This window comes from Typha angustifolia, chromosome 7 (assembly GCF_048772165.1).
Source record: "Typha angustifolia cultivar Huaian chromosome 7, ASM4877216v1, whole genome shotgun sequence".
Classification (NCBI taxonomy): Eukaryota; Viridiplantae; Streptophyta; class Magnoliopsida; order Poales; family Typhaceae; genus Typha; species Typha angustifolia.
The window spans coordinates 4,124,564-4,149,407 of record NC_133245.1 but is presented as its reverse complement, the minus strand read 5'-3'; the positions used below and the strand labels follow the sequence as shown (position 1 = coordinate 4,149,407).

The 24,844-nt window shown below is 35.1% G+C and overlaps 3 protein-coding genes across 3 annotated transcripts; 1 reads left to right on the top strand and 2 right to left on the bottom strand.

Moving 5' to 3' along the window:
* On the top strand, positions 1–7,498 carry LOC140763722 (ubiquitin-conjugating enzyme E2 2-like). Its single transcript, XM_073102037.1, has 6 exons — positions 1–231; positions 358–442; positions 524–616; positions 6,702–6,790; positions 7,019–7,104; positions 7,203–7,498. Exons 1-6 carry the CDS (start codon positions 166–168, stop codon positions 7,243–7,245), a joined length of 462 nt encoding a protein of 153 aa, XP_072958138.1. The 5' UTR covers positions 1–165; the 3' UTR covers positions 7,246–7,498.
* Positions 7,499–8,064: 566 nt separating this feature from the next.
* LOC140763353 (homeobox protein knotted-1-like 2) lies at positions 8,065–12,500 on the bottom strand. The gene is made up of 5 exons (XM_073101506.1): positions 12,056–12,500; positions 11,862–11,978; positions 11,666–11,777; positions 9,504–9,757; positions 8,065–8,509 (listed from the first exon to the last, which is right to left on the bottom strand). The coding sequence occupies exons 1-5, from the start codon at positions 12,296–12,298 to the stop codon at positions 8,303–8,305; spliced, it is 933 nt and encodes a 310-aa protein (XP_072957607.1). The 5' UTR covers positions 12,299–12,500; the 3' UTR covers positions 8,065–8,302.
* Positions 12,501–17,595: 5,095 nt separating this feature from the next.
* On the bottom strand, positions 17,596–18,914 carry LOC140763965 (homeobox-leucine zipper protein HAT22-like). Its single transcript, XM_073102364.1, has 3 exons — positions 18,439–18,914; positions 18,240–18,319; positions 17,596–18,130 (listed from the first exon to the last, which is right to left on the bottom strand). The coding sequence occupies exons 1-3, from the start codon at positions 18,811–18,813 to the stop codon at positions 17,830–17,832; spliced, it is 756 nt and encodes a 251-aa protein (XP_072958465.1). The 5' UTR covers positions 18,814–18,914; the 3' UTR covers positions 17,596–17,829.
* Between the last annotated feature and the right edge of the window lie 5,930 nt (positions 18,915–24,844).

Below are 24,844 nucleotides of genomic sequence, written 5' to 3'. Positions count from 1 at the left end.
ATTCCAGAAGCTTTTTTTTCTCTCAATCTTGTTTTTCTCCCTCGTCTTTATCTGCGGAAGAATTACTATTAGCGTTTTATTCTCTTCTCTTGTCGCCTTCCCCAATTGGAGCAAACAAACCGTGATTCCTTCTAGGGTTTGGGATCCTCGCGCCATAGTGCGGCCATGGCGTCGTCGGCCCAGCTCCGCCTCATGTCAGATCTCAAGGCCATCAGAAACGAGCCCCCGGATGTTCGTATTATCCATCTCCGTGTTGGTTTGTCTGAATTGGATCGCTAGACGTGCGAATTGTTCTTCGTTTCTTTGGATTTTAGTGAGAAGTGCGAGTCTTATGGTATTGGTTGGTTGGAATGGTAGGGATGCAGTGCGAGCCCCTTGTCTGACGAGAATTTGTTCGTTTGGAGCGCGACTATCTTTGGCCCCGACGAAACCCCATGGGAAGGTACGATCTTTGTCGTGTTTTGATGTGTGTTTTTATATTTTTTTTTATTAAAGTTGGTGTATTTGGTTTGGGGAATTGAAGGTGGTGTTTATGGTCTTCGGTTGACGTTTGGAAACAATTACCCTGAGAAGCCTCCTCGCGTGCGTTTCACTTCCGAGATCTTTCACCCTAATGGTTAGTTTACTGAAACTATGAGAGACTTTTTAGTGGTATGGGATTGAGGTTCTGTTGCTTCTTAAATTTTTGGTGCTTTTGTTTCGGGTTGCTTTACTCCTCAATCACATACTTATTTTGATTTAAGAAAGCAGTATAATTACCTTGCAACTCAATCTTATTTCACTTTTTTTATTTTCCTTTTGTTAAGTAATTTTGTTTACAGAAAATGTGTGATGGTTGTGCCTGTCTAGGATTAGATAAACGAATGCAATTTTATCAAAGAAAAAAAAAAGATAAACGAATGCAATAATGTAGATAATTCTGCTGACCAACTGGCTTCCGTATTACCTGATTTGGCTGCGGATACAAATCAGATGCCAATTTAGAGGGTGTTGATTTAATGTTTGACAATTAGTCGTAAGAATCTGTTCAGCTTTTTTGGAGTCTTCTCGTTTTGAGTGAAGCTCAGTGGTGAGCATAAAGATGGGTTGGTAATCATGTTGTATATTGCAAGATCCTTGGCTGTATTTACTAGGAGGATAGAACTGGTTTATTCCCATTTATTACCCATAGCATCTTACCAAATTGGTTATGGCTAATCCAATATATATGGAGAGAAATGGTGGGTTTGAGAAAAGTTAAAAGTGCTTTCGTCTCTCTGTTATAGGACAGGGGCAGAACTATTATTCTGCCACATTCCAACAAATTCTTCCATCTGCTGCTGCACTAGATGGCTAGAATAACCAGAGCAAAAAATTTTTATATAATCCTGTTTAGAGACAAGTTATACAACCCTAGAGGAATATTTTTTAATTTCAACTTTCAAGAGCTTTCTGATGCTAATGGATGTTCCTACCTCTAGCTCATTGTAAAATCAGTTAACACAGTTTGATAGGGAGATATTTTCTAAACAATTATAATATTAGCCTAATGTGTAGGGGATGTCAACATGATTTTGCTTAGCCATTGCATCGGTTATTGGACTAGGTAGTCATTTCAGACTACATTAGGTTGGTGGGTTGCCTCAACCCTTTGAGAATCCTCAAAAAGAAAATAATAATTTCTTTTCAACCTTTGGACTTTCCCAATGTAACTCATTAACTTCTTAAATCTTTAGATTTTTTTCAAAATAAATTTTGGACTTCCTAACATAACTCCTCAACTTCTTAACCTTTGAACCTCTTAAAGAAGATTTTTGGTCTTCCCCCTCTTCTTTGTGAGGTTTCTAAGGGTGTTTTTGTTTGCTAGATAGTTAAGCTTATAAAATGCCCCACTTTAGTGAAGTAACTTTTTTCTTTCAATAAAGGAAGTCAAAGTGAAGCTATTTTCGGTAGGTAAAGAAGTCATTTTTTTAAATTTATTTTTGTAACCAAATATAAAAGAATAGAAAAATTCTTGAAAATGAGCACTTTTTTCCCTCCACTTTTTAACAACTAAACATCCTTTAAAGGGGAATTATTTTGGAAGGTTATCAAACACTTTCATTACCACATAGATCTCTCTTTACTCTTCATTCTACTCTACCCCCATCCATAATCCTTGTGGGTCTTCACTTTTTATCTCCTCTCCTCACTCCACTATGCCCCCTCCCCTTTTATCTCCTCTCTACAAACCTCCTATAATCTTTTGGGTTTTTATCAATACACCTTACCACTCTCTTTGTTTCTATGTATTTACTGTTGTCTTAAGAAATTTTCAGCAATAGAATGAAGGTTATTGGTGATCAGAGTTGAAGTCGATGGTAGGCTAAACAATATTCCTCACATCGGATAGGGTGAGATCCAACAATACTCTGCTACTATTTATACCTTATTGTGGTCTTAAATCCTATAATCAGCTATGAGTTCTGCAAACCATAGTTCGAAATTTCGGTTTTGGTTTTGGTCAAGTACACTTTTGGTTTCATTGTATTTGTGTCATACTTCTTTTGCTAAATAGTTTTCTTTAGCTTATTTCTTGATGCATCACACAAAATATAATAACATTTAAGTAATGAGGTTGATATTGAGTTAGGTACAAATTGGATTCAAGTAAAATCCAACTTAGAATTAAAATAATACATTAAATAAATTGTTATTAGAGTTTTTTCGGTTGGATGCTAGTTTTGGGGGGCATTTTTTGGATTGGATGGCTCAAGAAGCAAAACGTTTAAATATCTCGGTTTCGGATGAAACTTCAAACCATGCTTCAAACCTAAACCTATTTTAGCCCATTTTGGTTGATCTATGTATAATTGTCGATCCGTTGTTCTCTTTGCCTATATATCTTTTGGTTATAAATTTCAGATTTGCTGGTTTGTTAAGTCAAGTTGAACTGAAATTCATCTTGCTTATATTTGAATAGGAGACTTTGTGATTGTTTGTTGCTTATGTTCTCTGTATCGTTGAATTATATATTCTCCAATATTTGTTCACAATTTTGAGTTGCACTAAATTGGTTTCAGAGCTACATTTATCCTTGGGTTTGTTTGCTTGTAGGCATAGTTTGCATGCAGTAGTTTTTCTTTTTGCATCAAATTGCACAACAGATCCCTGCTCTACATCTAAGTACAAGCATATTCATATGCTTAAATATATTTTACTTGAAATCATTCAATAGGTCTATAGGTTAGTTCAACATCAATTGAGAACATGTGTGGTACAAACTCTAACCTAGTAAATATTGTAGTCTAGTTATAATAATCCCTAATGTTTTAGGATTTAAGGGGTCCTTGGCCCCTTAGGGTAAACGTCGCTTCACCTTTGATCCTTGTAGAAGATACTATTGGGGATGTAGAAGGCCAATTTCTACTCATGCATCGGATCATGTATGTAACCCAGAAAGCATCATCTGAGGACTTGTGACTTAGGTGCAGTCTTTTCTGCACCACATGCATTTAGATGGGAAATTATGTTCAGTCATCATTGATAGCGGAAGCATTAAGAACTTCATGTCACAATAAATGGTGGACAAACTTAAATTGAAAATTAAGAAAGTGAATAATCCCTATAAATTAGCATCATTTTAAGGTTGAGGGCAAGATCTTGGCGGCTAATTAATGTCTAGTGGAAAATTATTTAGAAAGTCAGACATTTCATGATAACAAACACTTACACTTTCACTAAGAACTAACTGAGAATCATTTTGCAAAACTAGAGTCGTTGGCAACTATCCGTTGAGTCCATTTGAGCAGGAACTATATTGATACGTTATTTGATTTGTTGGCAAAATGGTACATTACGAAATATCTAAGTCCACTTGCCGTGCCAGCTCTCTTGACACCAAAGAAATATGGGTCTTGGGAGAATGTGCATTGATAGTTGTGCTATTAATAAGATTGCTATCAACTATATGTTTCCTATACCTAGGCTTGATGACATGTTAGATATGTTTGAGTGGCGCGAAAACCTTTTCCAAAGTAGATTTCAAAAGGGGATATCATTAAATTAGAATACAATCTAGAGATGAATGGAAAGCAACTTTAAGACTAGGGAAGAATTATATGAATGATTTGTTATGCTATTTGGTATGTCAAGTGCCTTTAGTTTTAAGGTTCCAAAACTTGGTATTAGGATTGGCCGTTCGGAAAATCGATGTGTATCGGCCATCTTAGCTGTTCATATCGGATTAGACTATTTTTTAATTACGTAAAATTCTAAATATTATTTAAAAATAACAATTACTCATATATGAAATCTAAAAGCTAAAAAATGTATTAAGTTACTTAATTTTGATAAATATTGAATTGGCTCTCTTTCTCTTTCCCTCTCCGTTATTGCCAAGATAAATTTTTTTCCTTCCCCTTTCTCTTTACTGCAGCAAGCCAATTTTTTTTTTCATTTCTTCTCTCTCCCTCCTCTTCTCTCTCTCTTCCTCCCTTTCTGTCTTACTACCGCAAGGCAATTTTTTTCTTTGAATTTTTTAATTTCTTCCCTCCTATCTCTTTTCCTCTCTTCCTCCTTCTCTCCCTGCTCTCTCTATCTTTTGGAGGAAAGAGAGAAAGAAAGAGAGAGGGAGGGCTAGAGAAAAGAGAGATAAAGATAAGAAAGTGAAAAAAATAAAAAATACTAACCTGAGGTCGCCGAAGGTCGAGATTGCTGAATCTTGGTTGTATTATATTGTTGGACGTCGAGGTTGTTGGGATATGTGTTGGTTGCCGCCGGTAGGGAGAGAGAGAGAGAGAGAGAGAGAGAGAGAGAGAGAGAGAGAGAGAGAGAGAGGGGGGGGGGGGGGGGGGAGCCGGAACATCGAATAATTGATGTCCTCAAGTTAGATTTTGATCGGATCTGAGAACAGATATAAACTGTTTTAAAAAGTTGGGGGCCATGGATCAGAATCGACTGAAACTTAAAACTATGCTTAGTATCTTTATGCACACAATGAACCAAATCCTTGGACCTTTCATTAGAAAGTTTGTTGTTGTATATGACATTTTGATCTACAACACTTGTCCCCTAAATCACTTGAGGGAAATATTATATACCTTGAGAACAAATCAACTATATGTCAACCTAAGGAAGTGTACTTTTCAGATTGATAGTCTCATCTTCCTTGGATACATAGTATGAGTAGAGGGTATCAAGGTTGGTCCTTGCTAAGGTGGAAGCTATTAAAACTTGGCCAACTCCGAAAACATCATTGATGTTCAAAGTTTTCAGGGATTAGCTTCCTTTTATCAATGATTCATTCATAATTTAGCTCTGTGATAGCTCTTGCGGCTGACTGTTTGAAGGCTAGCATATTATAATTAATTCTCAGATAACAAGAGCGTTTAACCTGTGAAGGCTAACATGACAAGTGCTTGTGTCCTAGGCTCTTAGCACCTCTTGACTTCAGAAATGTTTTGGAAGTCAATTGTGATACCTCCAACATAGGCATAGGTACAGTCCTTAGCCAGGAAGGATGACATATAGCGTTTTTTAGTGAGAAACTAAATGATGCTGAAAAAGATATTTCACTTTTGATCTTGAATTCTATGCCATTGTTCAAGCATTGAGACATTTGAGACATTACTTGATTCAGCGAGATGTCATACTTAATTCTGACTATGAAGCCTTGCACTAGATAAATTCACAAAGAAACCTTAATAAGTGACATGTAAAATGGACAGCTTTCTTGCAATACACTTTTCATCTGAGACACCATCCCATTGTAATTAATGAAGTAACAGATACTTTGAGCCATCAATCTCATTTGTTAGTCAAGATGTGAATATAAGGATGATCCATATATTGGACTTATATTAGAGTCATGTCAGATTGATGAGGTAGATCCAACTGCTGAATTCGTTGTCTAGGAGGGGTACTTGTTTAGAGGCATATGATTATGTATTTTTGTTGGATCACTGAGAGAGTTTGGTTCATAAATTACACAGTGGAGGTTTAGGAGGTTATTTTGGCAAACGTAAGATGCTCGCTTTAGATCGAGAGAGATACTTTTGGTCAAAAATGCGTAGAGATGTGGAACAATCTGTAAAAGGTCACTTGGTCAATCTTTCAAAAGACACAAAGAAAACACTAGTTTGTACACCTGTCCCTACAGCCCTTTGGGAATACATCACCATGGATTTTGTGCTTGGATTGCCCCGAACTGTTCGTAGAGTTGATTATGTGTCTGTAGTTGTGAATCAGTTCAAGAAATAGCTCATTTCATTGCATGCCAAGAGACATCCGATGCACTCTTTTAGCAAACTTATATTTTAAGTAAATTGCTCGTTTGCATGTCATTCCAAAATCATTCACATTAGATATAGATACTAAATTTTTGAGTCATCTTTGGAGGATATTTTGGTCAAGGTTATGGATTAAATTGCAATTCAGAGAGTTACTCTTTCACAGTTTGATGGCCTTATGCATTTTCCAATCAAGTTGGGTTTCTTTACATGTTGCTTGTCTCTGATTTTATGTTAGACTATTTTCACTAGGATCTCAGTTATTCTTATTCAATGAAGGTAACAATTTTTACAAATAGGATGACAATAATAGTGAATGTCCACATAATCTTGAACAGCAAAAGTTGCCAAGGATTAGGTACCATTTATTTCGCTCTCTTTAATGTAGGAAAATGCATAAGTAGATGTTTATGTTGAGTTCTGGCATAACCTCATAATCTTCAACTTTGACAGTTTATAATGATGGCACGCTTTGCATGGATATCATTCAGGATGCATGGTCTCCCTGTCACAATGTCTGTACAATATTGACATCTATCCAGGTTGGTCTCTTATACCTTGCAACTCATGTAAACTCGTCACTCTGTTTCTATGCATGTTATATGTGTCTGTTCATGTATTGAATTCGTGCTTGCATGCTTCTGTTTGGGTCTGCACCTGAACGCATACTTATGTGTGGAAATGCTTGTGCTTGTGTTATGTGTGTACGCACTGGTGAGTGGGGCATTTCTGTGGTTGGTAAAAGAGTTTTTGACTGGTAATTTCTGCAGTCACTTCTAACTGACCCAAATCCTGCAAGCCCTGCAAATTCTGAGGCTGCTCACATGTTTCAGCATGATATTCAGGCCTACAACAAGTATGTGAAACAATAATTTTTTTAGTAATGTTTGACATAAAATTTAAAGATTACGTAAAATTGCTTATATCTTTGGATTCTAATTCATATTCTTTCAGGAGAGTCCGGCGATGTGCCCGTAAATCAATTGAATCTACATAGTTTCAGGTTCTGCAGTAATTATCTCATGCTACAGAGAGTTCTGTTGTTTTCATTTTACTGTTGTCATCAAATATTCTTGTCGTGTATCGCATCAAGGGCATCGTCTCCCTGATAATATGACGATATTGGTCTATTTGGAGTCTTATAGTAACAAATTTGTGTCTTCAGATGTTCACCAGGAGACTGTTGTATCAGTAATCACATTAGCTGGTTATTTTCTTGACTAAAAGAAGTACAAGATGTTTGGACTTAATGCTGATTGCCTCGTGTGATATAATATGTATAATTTCTTCTATTGTTGTTTGTAACACATTTAACGTGATATGATTTGTACCACTGACACTTCAGGTGAACGCATTTCTCCAATTCTATGGCTAATGCTCTAGCATATATAATTCTTAGCCATATTCATTCGGCTATATTTTTGCAGTCATTTCTGTCTCACAGCAGCACATATTCCTTTTCACTATCAATTTCTTCTATCTTAGAACATTGTCACACCCACTCGATCCATGTATCAAAAGGATGGCCCTCTCTTGCCTCGGATTTTGAGACTAATTTTTTCTCCTCTCTTGTCTTACATTGGATCTTCAATTACCTCATGAACGTAACGAGGCTGTTTCGTCTTCTATAATGTTGTTTACTTGTGTTTCCTTGGTTTCACTATCCAAGTGCACTTCCCCTTTTTTGGTGTATGTCTGCAGGTCTGAATCGTCTGATTACTTCTCTCTGGTTGCTGCATAAACTTCACATCTAGTAGAATTATTGCTTCGATTTTTACAATTAATTTCATGTCAGCAGCTTTGGTGAAAAAAATGCGTCAGGTTACTAATTCAACAATCAAATACATCCCAGTTTCTGCCAAACAGAAATCTCTGCAATACCAATTAACTAGAGGTAGCATTACCAAGTTTCTTTACATAACTGGAAAAAAAAAGGAGTGTAATTAGTACTGAAGAAGAAATATGACACGTCACTGTGAGCACTCATATCGACTATATGTACTCCCATCTGCACCTTGGAGCTTCTAACCTAGCTAGCCATGGCAGCAAACACATCACGGGCCAAAGCGATACATACCGTTACTTGTAAACTGCCCTTCCATTAGGAAAGTGGCAGTACTTGGTGGATGGAAGCTATCCATCACAACAAATTGCATGTCTTCTGATGGTTTCCAATGCCGCTTCCTCTGGTTTATGAACCAGTTGTTGATCTGCTTCTGGTCAAGGCCTGTGGTTTCTGCCAGTGCTACCTTCTCTGTTTCCTGCTTGGCAAAATAGACGTGTTAAGCCAGGTCTTTAAATAGAATCCTAGTGCCACAAGGAAGACAATTATGAATACATTGTTGGTTCGATTACCCAACAACTTGACTTTCTAGTTCGTCTTGTTATTTAACATAATATCAGGGCATCAGTTCAAACCACAATTAATCCCCTATAGCCACGTCTTCTTAATGTATCTATCATATGCCAACAAGCTGTGTACAGAAACCTCATGTGAAGGAGCATATTTAGTTTATGACATAGCTGTTATCTTAAAAACTTTTTTGGATAACTTGATCATATAACAAAACGAAGTCCTTAAAAAAAAACTACTGCTAATATGTCGATATGTTCGACAGATTATAAACATGAATCTTTTCTTATCCAATCTCTTGCTAGGGTGGGTGATCAACTCGGCCTGCAAATTTATTGATCTCTCAAAGAAAGATGAAAGCTGCAAGTTGTTAAGTAATTTGAAATGGTTACACAAAGGGACATAACGCAATCTGACAGAAATACTGTACTTTCTGTAACTAGATTTATATCTAAGGTGCTTAAATCTTGTCCTCAGTAGATCTTACATTTGTGGAGTATTATCCACTAGGATGCCTTTAGTTATAGTAGTAATGCCATACTACCAGGTAGTACCTCATAACAAACTCAATATCCCAACAAGCTCTTGCACAAACTCACTTACAAAGGAAAAAAAAAAGGATTTTGTTCCCGAAGCCTTCCTGCCTTCATCAAAGAGGTCATCCTTACATGACCAAAAGATTCATATCTAATTAGCCCTAGACCTTAGACACCTTATATGAGCAAAGAGGAGATATATCTTTTTAGAGAGAGTGAGAAATGGGAACTTAATGATGTCCCAATTAAACCAATGTTGCTAGAATTTAAACCTAGAGATACTCTAAAACATAAGCACCCACAAGCTAAGTTCTATCCCATTGGCGAGCAAAGAGATAAAGAAATTGTCAAAACTATCTATCATACCGATGGATATGGCCATTTGTAGTGCAGCTCCCACCAGCTGAGTAGCTTCTGCCTGGCCTCTCTTGGTAACTTTCCTTTCTTCTTCTTCTTGGAGAGCTCTTGCCTAAGGCTGCCTAAGTAGCCACTGTACTTCTTCAGAAGGTGGTGCTTTAGCTCTTTCTCTTCTGTGCGAGGATCGATATCCAGGAGTTCGCCTTCTCCTCCACTTGCTTCTTGGTCCTCTTTAGATGAACCAACAACTTCGCATTTCTCGTCTGCAGGTTCCACAGGAAAATATCTAAAATGTTACAGGATGAATGAAAGATTAAAGTTGGATGCATTTGCCCTAGAGTTAGCTCTAAAATAAGCTTAATACTAAAATTTTGGCAAGAATAGTAAGTATAATGTAGATTTCACGCTTCTTCTCATTGCAAACAGACATACATCAAGTAAGCAGCTTTATTCGTTGAGAATAAACAAGGCGAGAGAAACTAGTTTAAGCAGCAAATCCATGGAATTCAGTGTAAGTTGTTCATCCTATTTCTGACTGAATCTTTAGGATATATTCACTAGCTTGAATCATTTCGAGATTATTCTTAGGGATAATCACGACAGACTATGCTTAACATTAGTCTGTATGAAGATTTTAATGCATGAATCGAAATACTCCACTTTGCTGAAGTGCATTACATGGTGAAAACCCTTGTCCATTTATGAAAACTACCTCACTTAATTTACATGGTACCTTCATTTACAAATAAGGCAGTATCTGGAAAGTACCTTTCATATCAGAAATAGTTTGAACATTAACATTTGAGTAGATATAAATTTTTGTATAGATGAAGGGAGAAAAGGAATCGAAAAGAGCAAACTACTAGCTACACCCTTACCTAAATTACAAATGCTAAGCTGAAAGCTTTTAGAAATGTCTTTATAAATAGTTGAGACTCAAGGCTTCAATGATTCTGGTTGTTTTTTAGTATCTAGTTGTTATCGGCGTGTTCTCATGTGTTTGGGTTCTTTTGCCTAATAGAGGGATCGATATTTTTATCTTCTTCGTGATATCATTCAGAATTTGATATCCATGGTGATAATGCTGAATGCAATCAGGAAAACAATCCAAGGGCAGCATTATCTAACATAGTACCACAGTTGGTAGAAGTAAAGATTCCCAAACAGTAGAGAAGACTCTGATACTTCTAATTGACTAAAACCCTATAGTTGGAAATCAAAACCCAACAATATATATAACAAAATAAGGTCTCTTAATACCTATGATGTTATTACCACGGCTCCACTATGCTCGTGCTGTGCATATCTCCCCAAGCACTACAGCATGTCTCTTTTTGAGGGGATCTAGCCCAGAAATAGTACACTATATATGCTACTAGTGGAAGTAGCTATATAAACTGTTCCCTTATGGGGTAACACTAGATATGTAAGAACAGCATCTCGTGACTTTATATATATAGACTTGTATTAATTATAAATCTACTATGATCTATGTGGTGTAGAGAGAGAAGAGGGTGATAACAATACCATATTAAGAAAACAAAGCTAAGAATGGTACAATTATTCTCGAGGTAGGACTCTCCTTGGAACCCTAAAAATGTCGCTTAGTGATCATCTGTCAGCACCGAAACCGTTAGCTTATTGCGCACCATTCTTTCTTATATAGAATTGAATGCTGTAATTAAGATTGTGTCCTAAGCCATTTGCCTAGTGAAAATGTTTCAGATATTGAAAGAAACTAAAATAAACTAATCAAGTAAGGAAATTAATGAACAAGAGGTAGATATATATATATATATATATATAAATTAGTGTTAACTGTAGCCTCGTGATAAGTATTATAGTACTGGGCTACTATTGTCCCACCCATACATCCTATCATCATGTCATCATATAGTAGTAACAAAGCAAAGGAATGTCTCTATAGTAAAAGAAGGTAAGATCTAAAGCAGTCAAGGCTTTCTTTTCTTTCCATTCTCGTAACATTATATACATACGTACTTGCTTGACGACTACCATTTTCTAGCTATATCAGAACCCTAACACCACTGCCAGTCAGAAATATCCTACATCTTTTATGTAGATATTTACAAGCTCAAAAATTAACGTAACTAGTGCGATAAGTTAAAGTTCAAAAGTAAAATCTGAGGTAAAGAATAGATTAGAAGTACCACTAGTGAGAGAACCGAGTTGGGTCTCCACCCTTTTGAAGAAATCAGCTGCCTCTTGGATAGGCCTCGTTAACTCTTCTTGGTACTTCACCAGCATATCACAGTATGCCTCCTATATCACAATTAACATGTATCCACATTAGCCATGACACAGTATAAGAGACCAAGATGGTTAATTATATATGTATAAGAGCACCATGAATCGATCAAGCTCAGGGTCAGATGAAGACTCGTGTCGGTGGCTACATGGATGCGAATCGAGTTCTCGGGCGATGGTGGAGAACCGATCGACGACCGCCGGTGGCGCTCCAATCTAGAGAGATGCTAAATTTTTGTTACTACTAGGAGAAGAAAGTTAGAAAATTTGAGAGGTGGAATAAATTGTGTAACCTTTTGGCAGTCCATGTAGGCTCCGAGAAGGGTGGGATACTTAGGGTGAGACATGATCTTCGCCTTGATTGCATCGAAATCTTCGCGTTGTATTGCTTGCCTTTGAGGTAGGTATTGAGAAGATCCAGCCTCAGATTTAAGTACTGGCTGAGTTAAGAAGCTGTGCTGATTATAGTACTTAACCTGTGGAGAATTTGGACCACTTGGATTGCTGCTACTGCCCAGATGGGATAACTCCTCCATATGTTATCCTTGTTAAGAATAACAAAGCCCAGGATTATTCAGAGTTGGAGGAGATCAGAGAGTAGTAAATGGAATATGGGGCGATGAGAGAAGGGAAGAACTCTATAATACGAAATAGACCCAAGACCAATGAAGAGAAGGAGATGCAAGGGGAAAGGGAACGTCTCTGGTGGATTTCCTTTTCCATGTCAAATCAAGTAGATGGAGGAGATAGGTATTACTGGAGGTGAAGTTACTGATCAAAACCAACAATTAATTCTAAAGAAACCCCCCTTGTAAGATTTATTTTATTTATTTTATTTTTTGACTTAGAGCTGAGATCACAGTTGTACAAGATCAAGAAATACTAAACTATACAAGATTCATGTATTTTTTTGTTTCGTTTAATCGATATCTGCTTGGCATTTCTTTCTCTCCTTTTTTGGGTGGAAATATCATTGGGAAAGTAGAAGCTTTCAGTGCTATTTGGTATTTAGCAATTATGAGATTAAGGTTTGGCTGATGGAGTACTAAAATGACTAGTGATCCTAGGACACAACTATAGTGATGCAAGCTAGTACTTGGAGGGCATATGGAAATGTTATGCAAATAGTATGACTCTATATCTCTTAGCGGCATAGTTGATATGGAGTACGTATCCTGGTTCTCCTTTTTGATGTTCTACATGATGCCAAATTAATTCACATGAAGGTTCTTAATGCAATGATCATATTGGTGGAGTGAAAGAATACCTAAATTAGGTGTCACCATCCCACTAGAATTGTATCCTAACAAAACTATAGTTTGATATATACATGTAATTTCAATTCAATTGGACCTTACAGTTTGACATCTAATAAATTAATCTAGAAATTTAAGTTGATAGAGAACAGTAATTTTAACAAACCCATGCTATGTGAGTGAATTTTCTAGTCATTTCCACTTGGTTTTGAGTTGATATCAAACATATGAGCTAGTTATACTTCGCAATATGTGCTCCAAAATATTTTGACATCTATTCTCATTGGCAAACCATGGGTTAATCGAGAGTAACACCTAACGTATATGGCCATAGGACATAGGCTGGGCTACTTTCTTTCCTCTCTATATATATTCACAATACTGTTGACTATGCTTGAGATTCCTCTCCTAATTTAAAAAAAAAAAAAAAAAAAAAAAACTCTGCACCTCTAACCGGTGATATGGACACAAGATTCTCTTGTATTAAGACTAGACTGTTAGGATTGAAATGCCAAAGGAATAGATAGAATGCATTATGAACTGAGTTCTCGACTGATAGAATCAAATGCTGAAGAATAAAGCTTCAGGTAAATCAATGGGGTTTGAGACAACTAGATGCAGTTAACAACTTGGATGCGTACATGATCAAAATGTATAGGATTAATAAATAATATAGCCTGAAACCCTTCCCTATCAACAGTACAAAGATACGTCTATATATGTCTGCTTGTGATCTATACTTACTTTTAAGAAACTAGATATTTGAGAAAGATTATTTACTGACCGTAGCGTAGGCATGAAGAAGCCAGTCCTTTTTCTTTTTTTATCATCTGTACGAAAGAAGTATATCTAATGAATGCAAAAGAGACGATAGGGTAAGGGGTGTCTTCTTTTTTATCATTTGCTCGAGAAGCCACGCGTGGCATGTCAACTCCACCTTTAAAGTTCATCCTTCAAACCAAAACCAGTTTGCGAGAGAAGAGAGGAAAGGAAAAGCAGCCTGAGAGCGGGGTTTTGATCGCGTGATTCGCGGGAGTTCTGTTCGTCGGGTCGCTCGCCAATCAAATCCGAATGTTTTCTTTTCTTCTTTTCTTCGTGGCTTCTGCTGCAAAGAGACCCACTAAGAACGCTGCAGCACACAATACGTACCAAAAGAGACCATGGAATGGAGCAAGTCTACTCACCTATCAACTGAGGTTTTCTTTTTTCTGGGAGACTATTGGAGGTCTTTTCACACCAAATGTTGTACTGGATTGGACTCGTCTCTCTTACCTTGGCACCTGGCCATGTTTTGGCACCAAAAAGTCTTATGCCGGATTCGGGAGGGCATCGGACAAGTAATAGACAGAGTGAACACCTCTTACGTTCTAATAGTTATTTCTTATGTTCTATTTAAACCTTAAATAAGCTTAAACTTGGAGAGTGAGTCTAATAAAATGACTCTGCTTCTTAGGTTATTTAAACCCGATCATTCCAATTTGTGCTTGGGCAGTTTCAGGTATGATTCGGCTTTTCTTATCAGCTCTTGTTTTATATCATATTAAACTACGTTCGCCTTATTTATAGATTTTTATTTGTGAGATAAATCTTATTTATAGATATGTAACCACAACATGGATCTCTGTTAGAAAAGTGAAACGGCATGAAGTGATTCTATGCAAGGTGAAAACCACAAGGATTGATTTTATCATTTTACCTTGAACCTAATTTCTTCTTCTTTTCCTAAGACCTCAAGTAGACTTTTTTTGTTTGTAGCTTAAAGGGCATGTCATTTTCCTCCCAGAAGGTGGCTTTCATCTGGGACCCTTTTGAATATGGTGGGACTTGTGTTCTTAATGTCATTCTTTCAACTGAAAAGTGGGATAATTTAACCTCAACCAATTCCCTTAATTAGCAGGTTAATTTTTAATATATATAGGATAAATTTGGAGGATTAAAAAATAGTTCCACCTTGTCGGTGTGCACAGTGGAGGCTTTAAACGCAATGAAGGAACTTCTGTAAGGTTATTCACGTAAAATAAAAAAATTGAGAAGTGCATACACATGAGTATTTGAGCAAACACATTTAAAATCCTCAACTTTTGTATCACAAAAAAAATAAGGGTACGAAACTGTCGAACGCAGATGATTAGTATGAATATTGTAACCGACAAGCATTTGATTGTGGAATAATTAAGCATCATTAGTTTTACTCTTGAAAGGACACAATTTTTATAATCAGATATTAAAAGATATATTTTAAATTTATTATTTTTATATCATATTAAATATAATTATTATAATCTACTATATAAGTTTATATCTAATTGCTCGACCTAATCAATCTGAGTAGAGCCGGCACCAACTTATATCGACTTATAAAACCCACATCATATGCATAGATGGGAGCATCTACACGTGTGTATGTCCGAGGGTAAAAACAAAGGAATAGTTACACTACTATACTAGTTTAAATTCGAGCTGCCGATAGAACCAGCACCTACTTGTGTCGACTCGTATGTCCCACACCATGGATGCAATTGGGAGCACGTACACTTTGTGGGTCGAACGAACTAATTAGTGGCGGTCAAATCAGTGGGAAAGTTGATTGGGATCACAGGAGGAGGAGGAGCAGAAGTGTAAGGCCATGCATGTTTGGGAGAGGACGGCAGGGCCACGTTTCGTTTCGTCAAAGGGTGGCCGAGTACGATGATTTATAGGGCGTCTGAACTATGAGATGGCTGCTTCAGTATCAGAACTTATCCAGTATAAAGTGGCAAAGTTGTGGTGCTTCTGCTTCAACTCCCTTTTTTTTTTTAGAATTTTTATTTAGTTCTTCTTTTATATAGTATTGGTGTTGAGAAAAGTTTGTACAAAAAGGATATGTAACGTAAGATGGGGATAATGATGCAATGCGAATAATATAGAGTCTATTTAATTAGCTCATTTAGTCTGTGAGTTCGAATGAATTAAAAAACGAATATGTCAACAACAACAATAAAACATCTCAGTGTTAATGTTCCCAGCTTTTCTTTTGTTATGCCAAGAATGGGCCCTTTTCTTTTGTTTTTGTTTTCCTTACAGGCCGGCCTTCCTTTCTTAACACCCATCGGCCCCCCTTCATAAATGAATCCATCCAAATGGGTAATCTACCATTAATTTGAAGGTAGGGTTTGTATTGTAGTAAGCCAAAGAGGAGGAGGAAAGTGAGGGAAATTACTTCGATGGTCATATCATTTGCAAATCTAATTACGAGAGACATAACCACACTGCTATGCCTAGGCATGACACGAAGCTAAGCGGAGACAGTGATGCAGGATAGAGAATATCCTTTCCCAATCAAATCCAACTTTAGGAATCGTCAAAGAAGATAGGGATAAGATTTGGCTTCCTAAAGAAGAAAAGTGAGTAGATTACATGCTATATTCTTAGGAGTGGGTGGAAGTCTCCATGAGTGTAGAGCTAGCCCACGTAGCTACCTAGGAGGAGATCTAGTGGGGATGGACCCATTAGTTATGTCTTAGAGAGACATAACGTGAGCGTGATGTTCCATGATGTCATTATCATTCCTTTCTTGATCCATACGAGCCTCATTATTTTCCTCAGATCTTCTAAATTCTTTGTTCTTTTCCTCTCCCTTTTTTTTTTCCTTCTTTCTTTTCTTAATAGAAAAAAGAAATGGTTCTATTGACCTATCACCATGATAGATCTATTTGGTTTTTGCTTGCAAATCCTAGCAAAGGAAAAAAAGAGGACTTCCACGGAAATTAAACATCTAAGATAATGTATTAATAATTGACGTCCATGCAGCTGCAATGCTGCATGCATGCAGGACAAACAAAAGGCCTTTAATTAGTTCCATATGTGAGAAAAGAAATACATATTATGCATGCAATTGCATAGCGATATGCATATAACCTTGTAGATAGATATATTATAACATATATATGAGTGTTCCGTCCTTAGAAAAGATCCATTTTCTTTGGTTTCCCATCAAGGGTAACATTCTACAGAAAGAAGTATATATAACTGGGCTTAGTGCATGCATTCTTCTGCTTAGTGTTACTTCTTCAAATTATAGTACAGTGTAGATAACGGTATTCGATCATCATACTTCAACTGGCGTGGGAACTTCTAGTTCTTGAAAAGGCTTCTAGAATCACTTTACCTTCCAAAATGCGGGGCGGAAATGGCAAATTTAAAGGAGAAACAGGAGCAAAAGAGAGATAAGGGTGCCATGTTGATACGATATATCTCCACAATAATTAATGATACAATATATATACATGATGCTTACGTAAATATCTAAAAAGGAGAAAAGCAATTAGATACCCAATTAGCAGTAATATTTGGATAGATTCTAAGTAACTCGATCTTAAGAGGAGGTTAAGTAAAACACCATGATTTTATTTTTATCTTTTGCGGAAGTATTGGGATTGGATTATATCATGAGTAAAATTCTCATTTGATGCTCTTAATGAAATGATTCTTATGGGAAGTTAAATTATGTGTTTCAATCGTGAATAACATCTAACAGCACACAATATTGATCAAATAAGTTTCTCAAATACTATCAACTAAACCATCTGAAGGGAAATTATATGTATCTTTTCCATTTGCCATACAGAAATGATCAAGCAAACCTAGTAGCACTATGTGAGTAAGTCTGCAAATCTAATAAGTTGTAAGTTTCCTTTTGTACATCAAACAAAATATAGACTATAAAGTCTCTGAATTATCGTCTAATAATCTTAAAAACCATGGACATACATATAAGCTCCCAATCACTAGGTTAGAAAAGTGAGGTATAGGGTATAAAGAAGGTCCCCTTCTTAGCATGCTGCTGAGTTAGTAGTACTGATGATATTAAACTCACTAGGGCTTGGTGCCACCATGAAACCGCCGCCGCCGCCTCCGCCGCCCTTCGGTTCATCGCCTACGGCAGTGATCCTCTTACACGATGGACACATTCTAAGGGTCGGCGGCGGGAGCTGCATATGTAACAGCGACGATGTAGATTTGAACCCCTTCAGCTCTTGCAGCTCTTTATGCAGTCTCTTGTTCTCACTGTGAAGTGTCTCACACCACTTCCTAAGAAACTCATAGTCAACTTCTATCTGCTTGAGCTTAGTCCTGTGATCCAATACAAGTGGTGTTCATGGTTAATTATATATATAACGTTCTTATATATATGTTAGATATAAGAATTACAAGAACTAAAACTGATCATGCATTAATTTACCTTGCTCTCCTATTTTGGAACCAAACTTCCACTTGCCTTGGCCGTAGGTTCAATTTGTTTGCTAAGTCCTCCTTCTGCTTCTGCTAGTAGAAATTAAGCAACGAAAGGAACATGAATTAGAACTTTTTTTATCTTATACTTGATCGACGATCAAAACAAAATAAAATCAAACATGTATAAGAAATTTAAGGATACAAACCGGATTAAGAGTAATTTGCTCCCTGAAACTACTTTCTAGTAGGGCAGTCTGCTCCTTTGATAACCGTAGCTTCTTCCTAGCACCAGCCTCCTCCTCCTCCTCCTCGGCTTCCTCGCTCCTCGCTTCGTTCTCGCTCTTGGTCGGCGAGACTGTTCGACGTGGAGAAGGTTGCTGCGCCGCCAAACTTATGTCGGCGGGGGGATCTATCGCCTTCTCCGATCCGCATGCGGCATCGGAGAGACTTAGGGTTAGAGAGGGCTCAAGAGGCATCAAGCTTGAGGGTGAAAGATGAAGTTGACATGACATATATCTTCTTCCCTGGTAGTTCAATCCAAGAACAAGGCTAGTTTCATGATCATCAACAGAAGTCTCCATGGTCGCTAATTCGATGATCTCCGAGTGATTTGAGGTGGGAATAATATTGGAAGAATTAGAGAGAGGTGGTAGAGGGAAGGGAAGGGAAGGGAAGGGAAGGGCAGGGAAGGGAAGGGGTTAAGTGAGGTGAATTAAGATTGATATGACATATAAACTGACGATTGTTGGCAAGAAATTAAGTGTAAACCACGTGTTAGGACGGCTAAAGAGAGATTAATTACCAAGATTATTCACTTAGTCCGCGGACAGAATCTAAGAGAAAATATTTGACTACGTGGATTCACATAAAATACAAATCAAAGGGATTTTTTTTGCCTAATTCAAATCCCACCTAACTCTTTTATATTAATTCCCTAGGTAACTTTATCTGTGGTAACTTGGACCATATGAGTGTAATTAGCTCTTTATAGCCTCTTTTGAATTGATAAAATGCCATTTGTATGCTTTTCTTTTTTCTTCTCATATTGCAGGATTACCTATTTTTTTTAATTTTATTTATTTTACACAACTAATCGAATATATTAATCAATACCTCATCAAATTAATTACTACTGTTGTATGCATATATAAATTTCTTATTTATTATGTACTGATTTCTTAAAGTGGACAAAGGAATGTGATCAACACTTGGAATGTTTATTATCATAATACTCTTTGGTTAGGTGTGTGGAGATACGCATTGACTTGATCACATGATCACTATAAGACAAAATCTAGTGTCATGCATGATTAGATGTAGATTATAACTAGTTAACCAACGAGATAGAATACAAATTAATGAAATAGTAAACTAGCTAATCAAGAAACGGTTTCAATTAATTTTAACTAGTTAACCTCCAAAATCTATACATATGCATCATTTTCCATTATCTAATACTAGAAATTATTAATGGAGTTATTGCGAGTTAATTATGACTAGTATAAATTATTCTTAGGTAGGACATGGTGTATGACGTCGCAGAAGGGAATGTCTTGCACGAATGGCCCACTAATGATTTGCTTCCTTGGAACAAACTTTTTGAAGAAGCTGAAAAGTGCAATAGTTAATTATTGGGTTTTTTAATCCTTTGTATCTTCAATCAAGCAACATTTATTCATATTTTTTTTTATTAATAGAAATAATGCAACACTAATTTGAATAGTCATTGGAAACAACTTAACTTATAAGCAACTAAATTTTTTTTCTTAAAAAAAAAAGGTGTTCATCATACTTTTAAGTAGGAACATGCAAAATAATGAATAATTTCTCAATAGATTGATCTTTTTACAAACATAATATATATGAGATAGAGTAAAAGAAAAAAGAATATTTTAATATGGCAGTCTTGCTGGTCTTTGAGTTATGATATATCTCTCAATATTCCAACATCCATGTCAAAGCAAACCTCTTTGCTTGTCTTCTTGTCCTCCTCATGTTATACAACCATATCTTGACTCATGAGATTATGATCTTTCTTAATAGTGGTGATAAGTTGTTAAAATTAATATGATTGGGAATGGAAATGATTGAGCCATTGTTTTATATTATGGTTGGATCGCTAAAAGCCACCGACTTTTAAAAAGCTAGGGGGGCTAGAAGGGCCTCCATTGATTTGGAACATTCTTCTTTCTTCTTCTTCTTTTATAATTAAAGAAGTTTATAGATAATAATTTAGATATTGTGTTAATTAACGTTTATTCCTATCTTGAGATGGAGCTTTCATAATCTGATCTTTTGACTCTCTCTTCTCAGTATATCTTAGTGAAAGTTATTGTAGATATGAGTAAAAAGGGGCAGAGATTCGGTGTAAGCTGATTCGTCTGAGTAAGTCCGAGCATGTTGTTGGATGCTTGATAATGCATTAGTTGTACGCAACTAATGATTATGACCGTGCCTAAAATTGAATACGAGGGGCCGATATAGAGTATATACTTTTAGAACCGTTGAATGCATTTAATCAATGCGTTGATGCGTACCTAATAATATATCCAGATTAAAATTAGCTTGCAATATTAAATCTTGATCATCAGTTAAAATAACTCCTCACTTATAAAATAATCGAAGTACTCCTTGAGTTAAATATCCAAATAAATAAATTAGATATAATTAGGAGCATGAAGATATTTTTTGGAATTTCATATTTATTGAATTTTTAATCTTGTAGAGAAAGCTCTTCTTTCATATTCTTTTTTTTTAAACTTTCTCATCCAACGCTCTTCTAGAATTACTATGAATTTCCATCAGCATTCTTGACCTTTAACAAACAAGCAAAGAAAAAAAAATAAAACAAAAAATTACACACACACATATACACACAATCCTTTGAATACCTTATATTTAATTAGAAAGGTCAAGTTTCCAACCAAACTTTATCCCTTATTCTTTTCTTGTCAGTGATCAATGCAAATTTTTCTTTCTTCTTCTTCTTCTTCTTCTACTATGTTCTTTCTTTAAGCTTGTCGTTCTCATCTTTGTATTACTTTAGCTTACATTTATATTTATTGCCCCCACTTTAGTTTTTCACCTTTGATTATGATTCTTTCACCAAAGGAGGATTCATTCTTAATTCCAAATCTTTAAATTGCGTGTGCAATTTACTCCTTTGGGCTAAGTAATGGAGCTTTTTTCTAATATAAAAAAAGGTGTGCATAAAATATTATTTATCTGAATGGCCCACTAACAAAATTTATTACTAAAAAATCTATTTTATTTAGCTTAACTATTATATCATAAGTCAATAATAAAATTAATAAATTATTTAATAATTTACTTAGAAAATAAACCGTTGAATAGATCGACAAATTAACGGTTCATAAAATGCTGAGCAGTCTAGCGACATATAAAGTATTTAACACGTAACAAATAAACTACTCAATCATATTATGCAAAAAAGATAGATTATTATTTTTTTTTAATAAAATACTGAATTATTAGCATTTTATAAGTAATGAAACCCTGGAACAGTTCAACATTTTTTTTAAAAAAAAATCTTTAAATAATGAAAACTTTATAAACACTCCTTTTGTAAATAATTTATAAAATTGAAAGTGTTGGTAAGTATAGCATCATTCTTTAGTTATGCATCAAATCAGAGATGGGTTAATGAAGCGTCACTTTAGTATTTATTGAGTTACCCAAATGTCAAATATGCAAAAAGCCAACTAATTGGCTTTGCCAAAAGGAGAGACCGAAAATGACAAATGAGTTATTGACTTCCTTCTTGCGTTCCATCACTTTTATTGCTACGTTTCCTATTCAGAGGCCAATCAGCTCTCCCATGGTGATAACAAAACTCCTCAAGAATTGTTTGTGAATCAATACATATATATATATATATATATATATATATATATATATATATATAATTTAAGAGTCAATTATAGTTTACTCCTATGTGATTAGGCCTAAATTTACTTTGTAGTCTCATTTGTATCATCTTACATTCTTATTGTAATATTTCAATTGAAATCATTATTTATTCTATTATAATTGGCTAATTTTTTTATTAAAAAAAAGCTAATCTATGAGTTGAATTTGAAGATACTTATTAGAGATAAAATTATACATAATTAGATAAATTTTTCAGCATAATTAAAATAATACCGATAAGATTTTAGATGACAAATATACGATTAAAATATATATCTTTATTGTCTGAAATCGGACTAATATTATTTTAAAATGTGTTGGAAATTTTGTTTAATTCTTTAAATTTGATCCGTAGATTAGCCAAATACGATTGAATTAAGAGTACTTTTAAATATAATTATAAAACGATAAAGTAATACAAATAAAATTATAAAGGGATAGAAATAAATTTAGACAATGAAGGTAAAAATAACCCTAATTTAAATCATATATATGGTAGATTGTTTTTAAGATAATAAAAGTAAAAATACAGTAACAGAATGATAAAAACACATATTATAGGGAACTAAGGATAATGAAAGCAAAAGGTATGCTATTTTCCTTTTTGTTTGTAAATTTCTTGCAATCTTCCTACTTAGTGTGATGTGAAAGAGATTCACATCCCATTCCATTATGGCATGCAATACTCATCACTGCCCATCTCCATCATCAAATCTCCAAATCTTCTGATGGCCCCTCTGTTAATGTGCTCTTTAGGCCTTAATTATCGCCAATACTCATCACTTGCCAATGCTAAGAGTCAAGTCCAAACTCTTTAAGAACATTTTGAATTCTTAAGAGTTCTTTAGTGAACTTAGTTGGTGAGAGGTTAAGCTGCAGAATTCCTTCGTAGATCTAGTTAAATAAACCATAGTTTAAGATTAAGGTTAATTAATCAAGGTAATAATATGGTAGTGTGGTATGAAAAGTAATAATCAAAGAATTAGTATGCTTAAATTATGTGATCATCCATGATATCATCATTCTTTTATTCGGATGGCAGAGTTGGTAGAATTTATTTATTGCTTTAGTTAGCTTGAAGTTAGATTGTAATTGTAGGGAGTAAAGTCAACCATAAGGTTGCTGAAATATAATTAGACCAGCAAGGAATTAAATGAGCAAGTTTAGCACGCTAAGATGTTTTTTCTTGATTAGTTTAGGGCGACTATCAACATTCAACGGTTGATTTAGATCAACTAACTTATAAATAACTTCATCTGATTAATCTCTTTCCTATTAAGAAAAACAATCATTTTTTCACCTACCTTCTTTAAACTATTTTAATTACCGCCAAATCGATTAAATCAGACTAATCACGATTAAAACTACACTTAGATAAGTAAAAGACTATTTTTTTTTCCTTGTATAGATTGCTTAAAGAAATTTTAAAGTTATATAATGTTACTAATATCATAGTAGAAGAACAGAAAACTTAAATTTGTTGTAAGAAAAATATCTGTGATAAATATTTTATACTTTAACTTTAAAAAAAAGAAGAACATTTGGTTATGTATGTGTGTTATTTTTAACAAAATTATGTGAACAGTATATCAAAAATTAACCATAACGATAATTTTGAAACGGTTAAAAGATTTTAATTGGTAAATATGATATTTAGAAAATATATAGTTGACAACTATGATATTTTAAAAGTTTTCAGTGACAATTATGCACAAAAAAAAAAAAAAAAACTTTCTTTGGAAATATGATATGCAAAATGATAATGTAAAAAAAATGGTTAGTTTGGAAAACAACCAATGCCTATAATTTCATGATTGATTGTGAAACATGTTAAGTTGAATTACAAAATGATCCCATTCTCGAGAGTTTATGTAGTATTATGTTGCTAGATGCCTCGTACCACTTCACCATCCTCTGAGGGGACTAGCCCTACTAGTTCACAACTCCTTTATATATATATATATATATATATATATAAACTCTTTTCATAATGGCCACCGAGGTCGAGCAAGTGCTATTCAAGAAGAGAATGATAGAGGCTTGCTTGCTGCAGCATGGGAGCCCGCCATGGTTGGTCCTACTAGCTGAGGCTTGGGCGGTGGACTAGGGGTTCTTTTAGCAAAAGAACACTCTAAGGTGGCGATAGTAGTTAACTCTATTGAGTTTGTTAGGATTCTTAAGGTCTAAAGATTTTGACATTTGAGGCTAAGAAATTTTATTGAGGAAATTTTTAGTCTCTATTTTTGTTTTGAGATTGTAATTTTTCTCATATTTATAAGGAATGTAACTTTGCTACATCTCTATCTCAATTATTTAATATCTCGCACCTCTCGGTAGTAATAAAAAATAAGTATTTTACCCTTATTTTTTTCTCTTAAAATTTTGAATAAAACGGTTGTAGATGGTCTAAAATTGACCGTGTGACATTTTTTAGTGAAAAAAAATATATAAGGAATAATAATATAAGAGACATTTGTTATATACTTAAGAAAGATAACATATCACAAAATATAAATAAGAGATTATATATGAAAATGGGCAATAGTAAACAGGTTAAGGTGTAATTAGCGAACCCAATAGTGTCCGAAATGGACAAGGGCTTCAGCTAATCCAGACCATATAAGGGGGTAAGCCCATTTTAAATTTAGAAGCCCATGAGATCTTAGACGGTGGTAGATCGCC

Excerpts from the sequence above, each read along its gene's own strand:
- LOC140763965 (XM_073102364.1), bottom strand. The coding sequence starts at position 18,813 with ATGGAGACTTCTGTTGATGATCATGAAACTAGCCTTGTTCTTGGATTG. Across the intron at positions 18,320-18,438 it reads AGCAAATTACTCTTAATCCG|AAGCAGAAGGAGGACTTAGC; the intron begins GTTTGTATCCTT and ends TTCTACTAGCAG. Across the intron at positions 18,131-18,239 it reads TTCCAAAATAGGAGAGCAAG|GACTAAGCTCAAGCAGATAG; the intron begins GTAAATTAATGC and ends ATTGGATCACAG.
- LOC140763722 (XM_073102037.1), top strand. The coding sequence starts at position 166 with ATGGCGTCGTCGGCCCAGCTCCGCCTCATGTCAGATCTCAAGGCCATC. Across the intron at positions 617-6,701 it reads CGAGATCTTTCACCCTAATG|TTTATAATGATGGCACGCTT; the intron begins GTTAGTTTACTG and ends CAACTTTGACAG. Across the intron at positions 7,105-7,202 it reads GATATTCAGGCCTACAACAA|GAGAGTCCGGCGATGTGCCC; the intron begins GTATGTGAAACA and ends ATATTCTTTCAG.
- LOC140763353 (XM_073101506.1), bottom strand. The coding sequence starts at position 12,298 with ATGGAGGAGTTATCCCATCTGGGCAGTAGCAGCAATCCAAGTGGTCCA. Across the intron at positions 11,979-12,055 it reads CCTACATGGACTGCCAAAAG|ATTGGAGCGCCACCGGCGGT; the intron begins GTTACACAATTT and ends GCATCTCTCTAG. Across the intron at positions 11,778-11,861 it reads CTGAGCTTGATCGATTCATG|GAGGCATACTGTGATATGCT; the intron begins GTGCTCTTATAC and ends ATTGTGATATAG.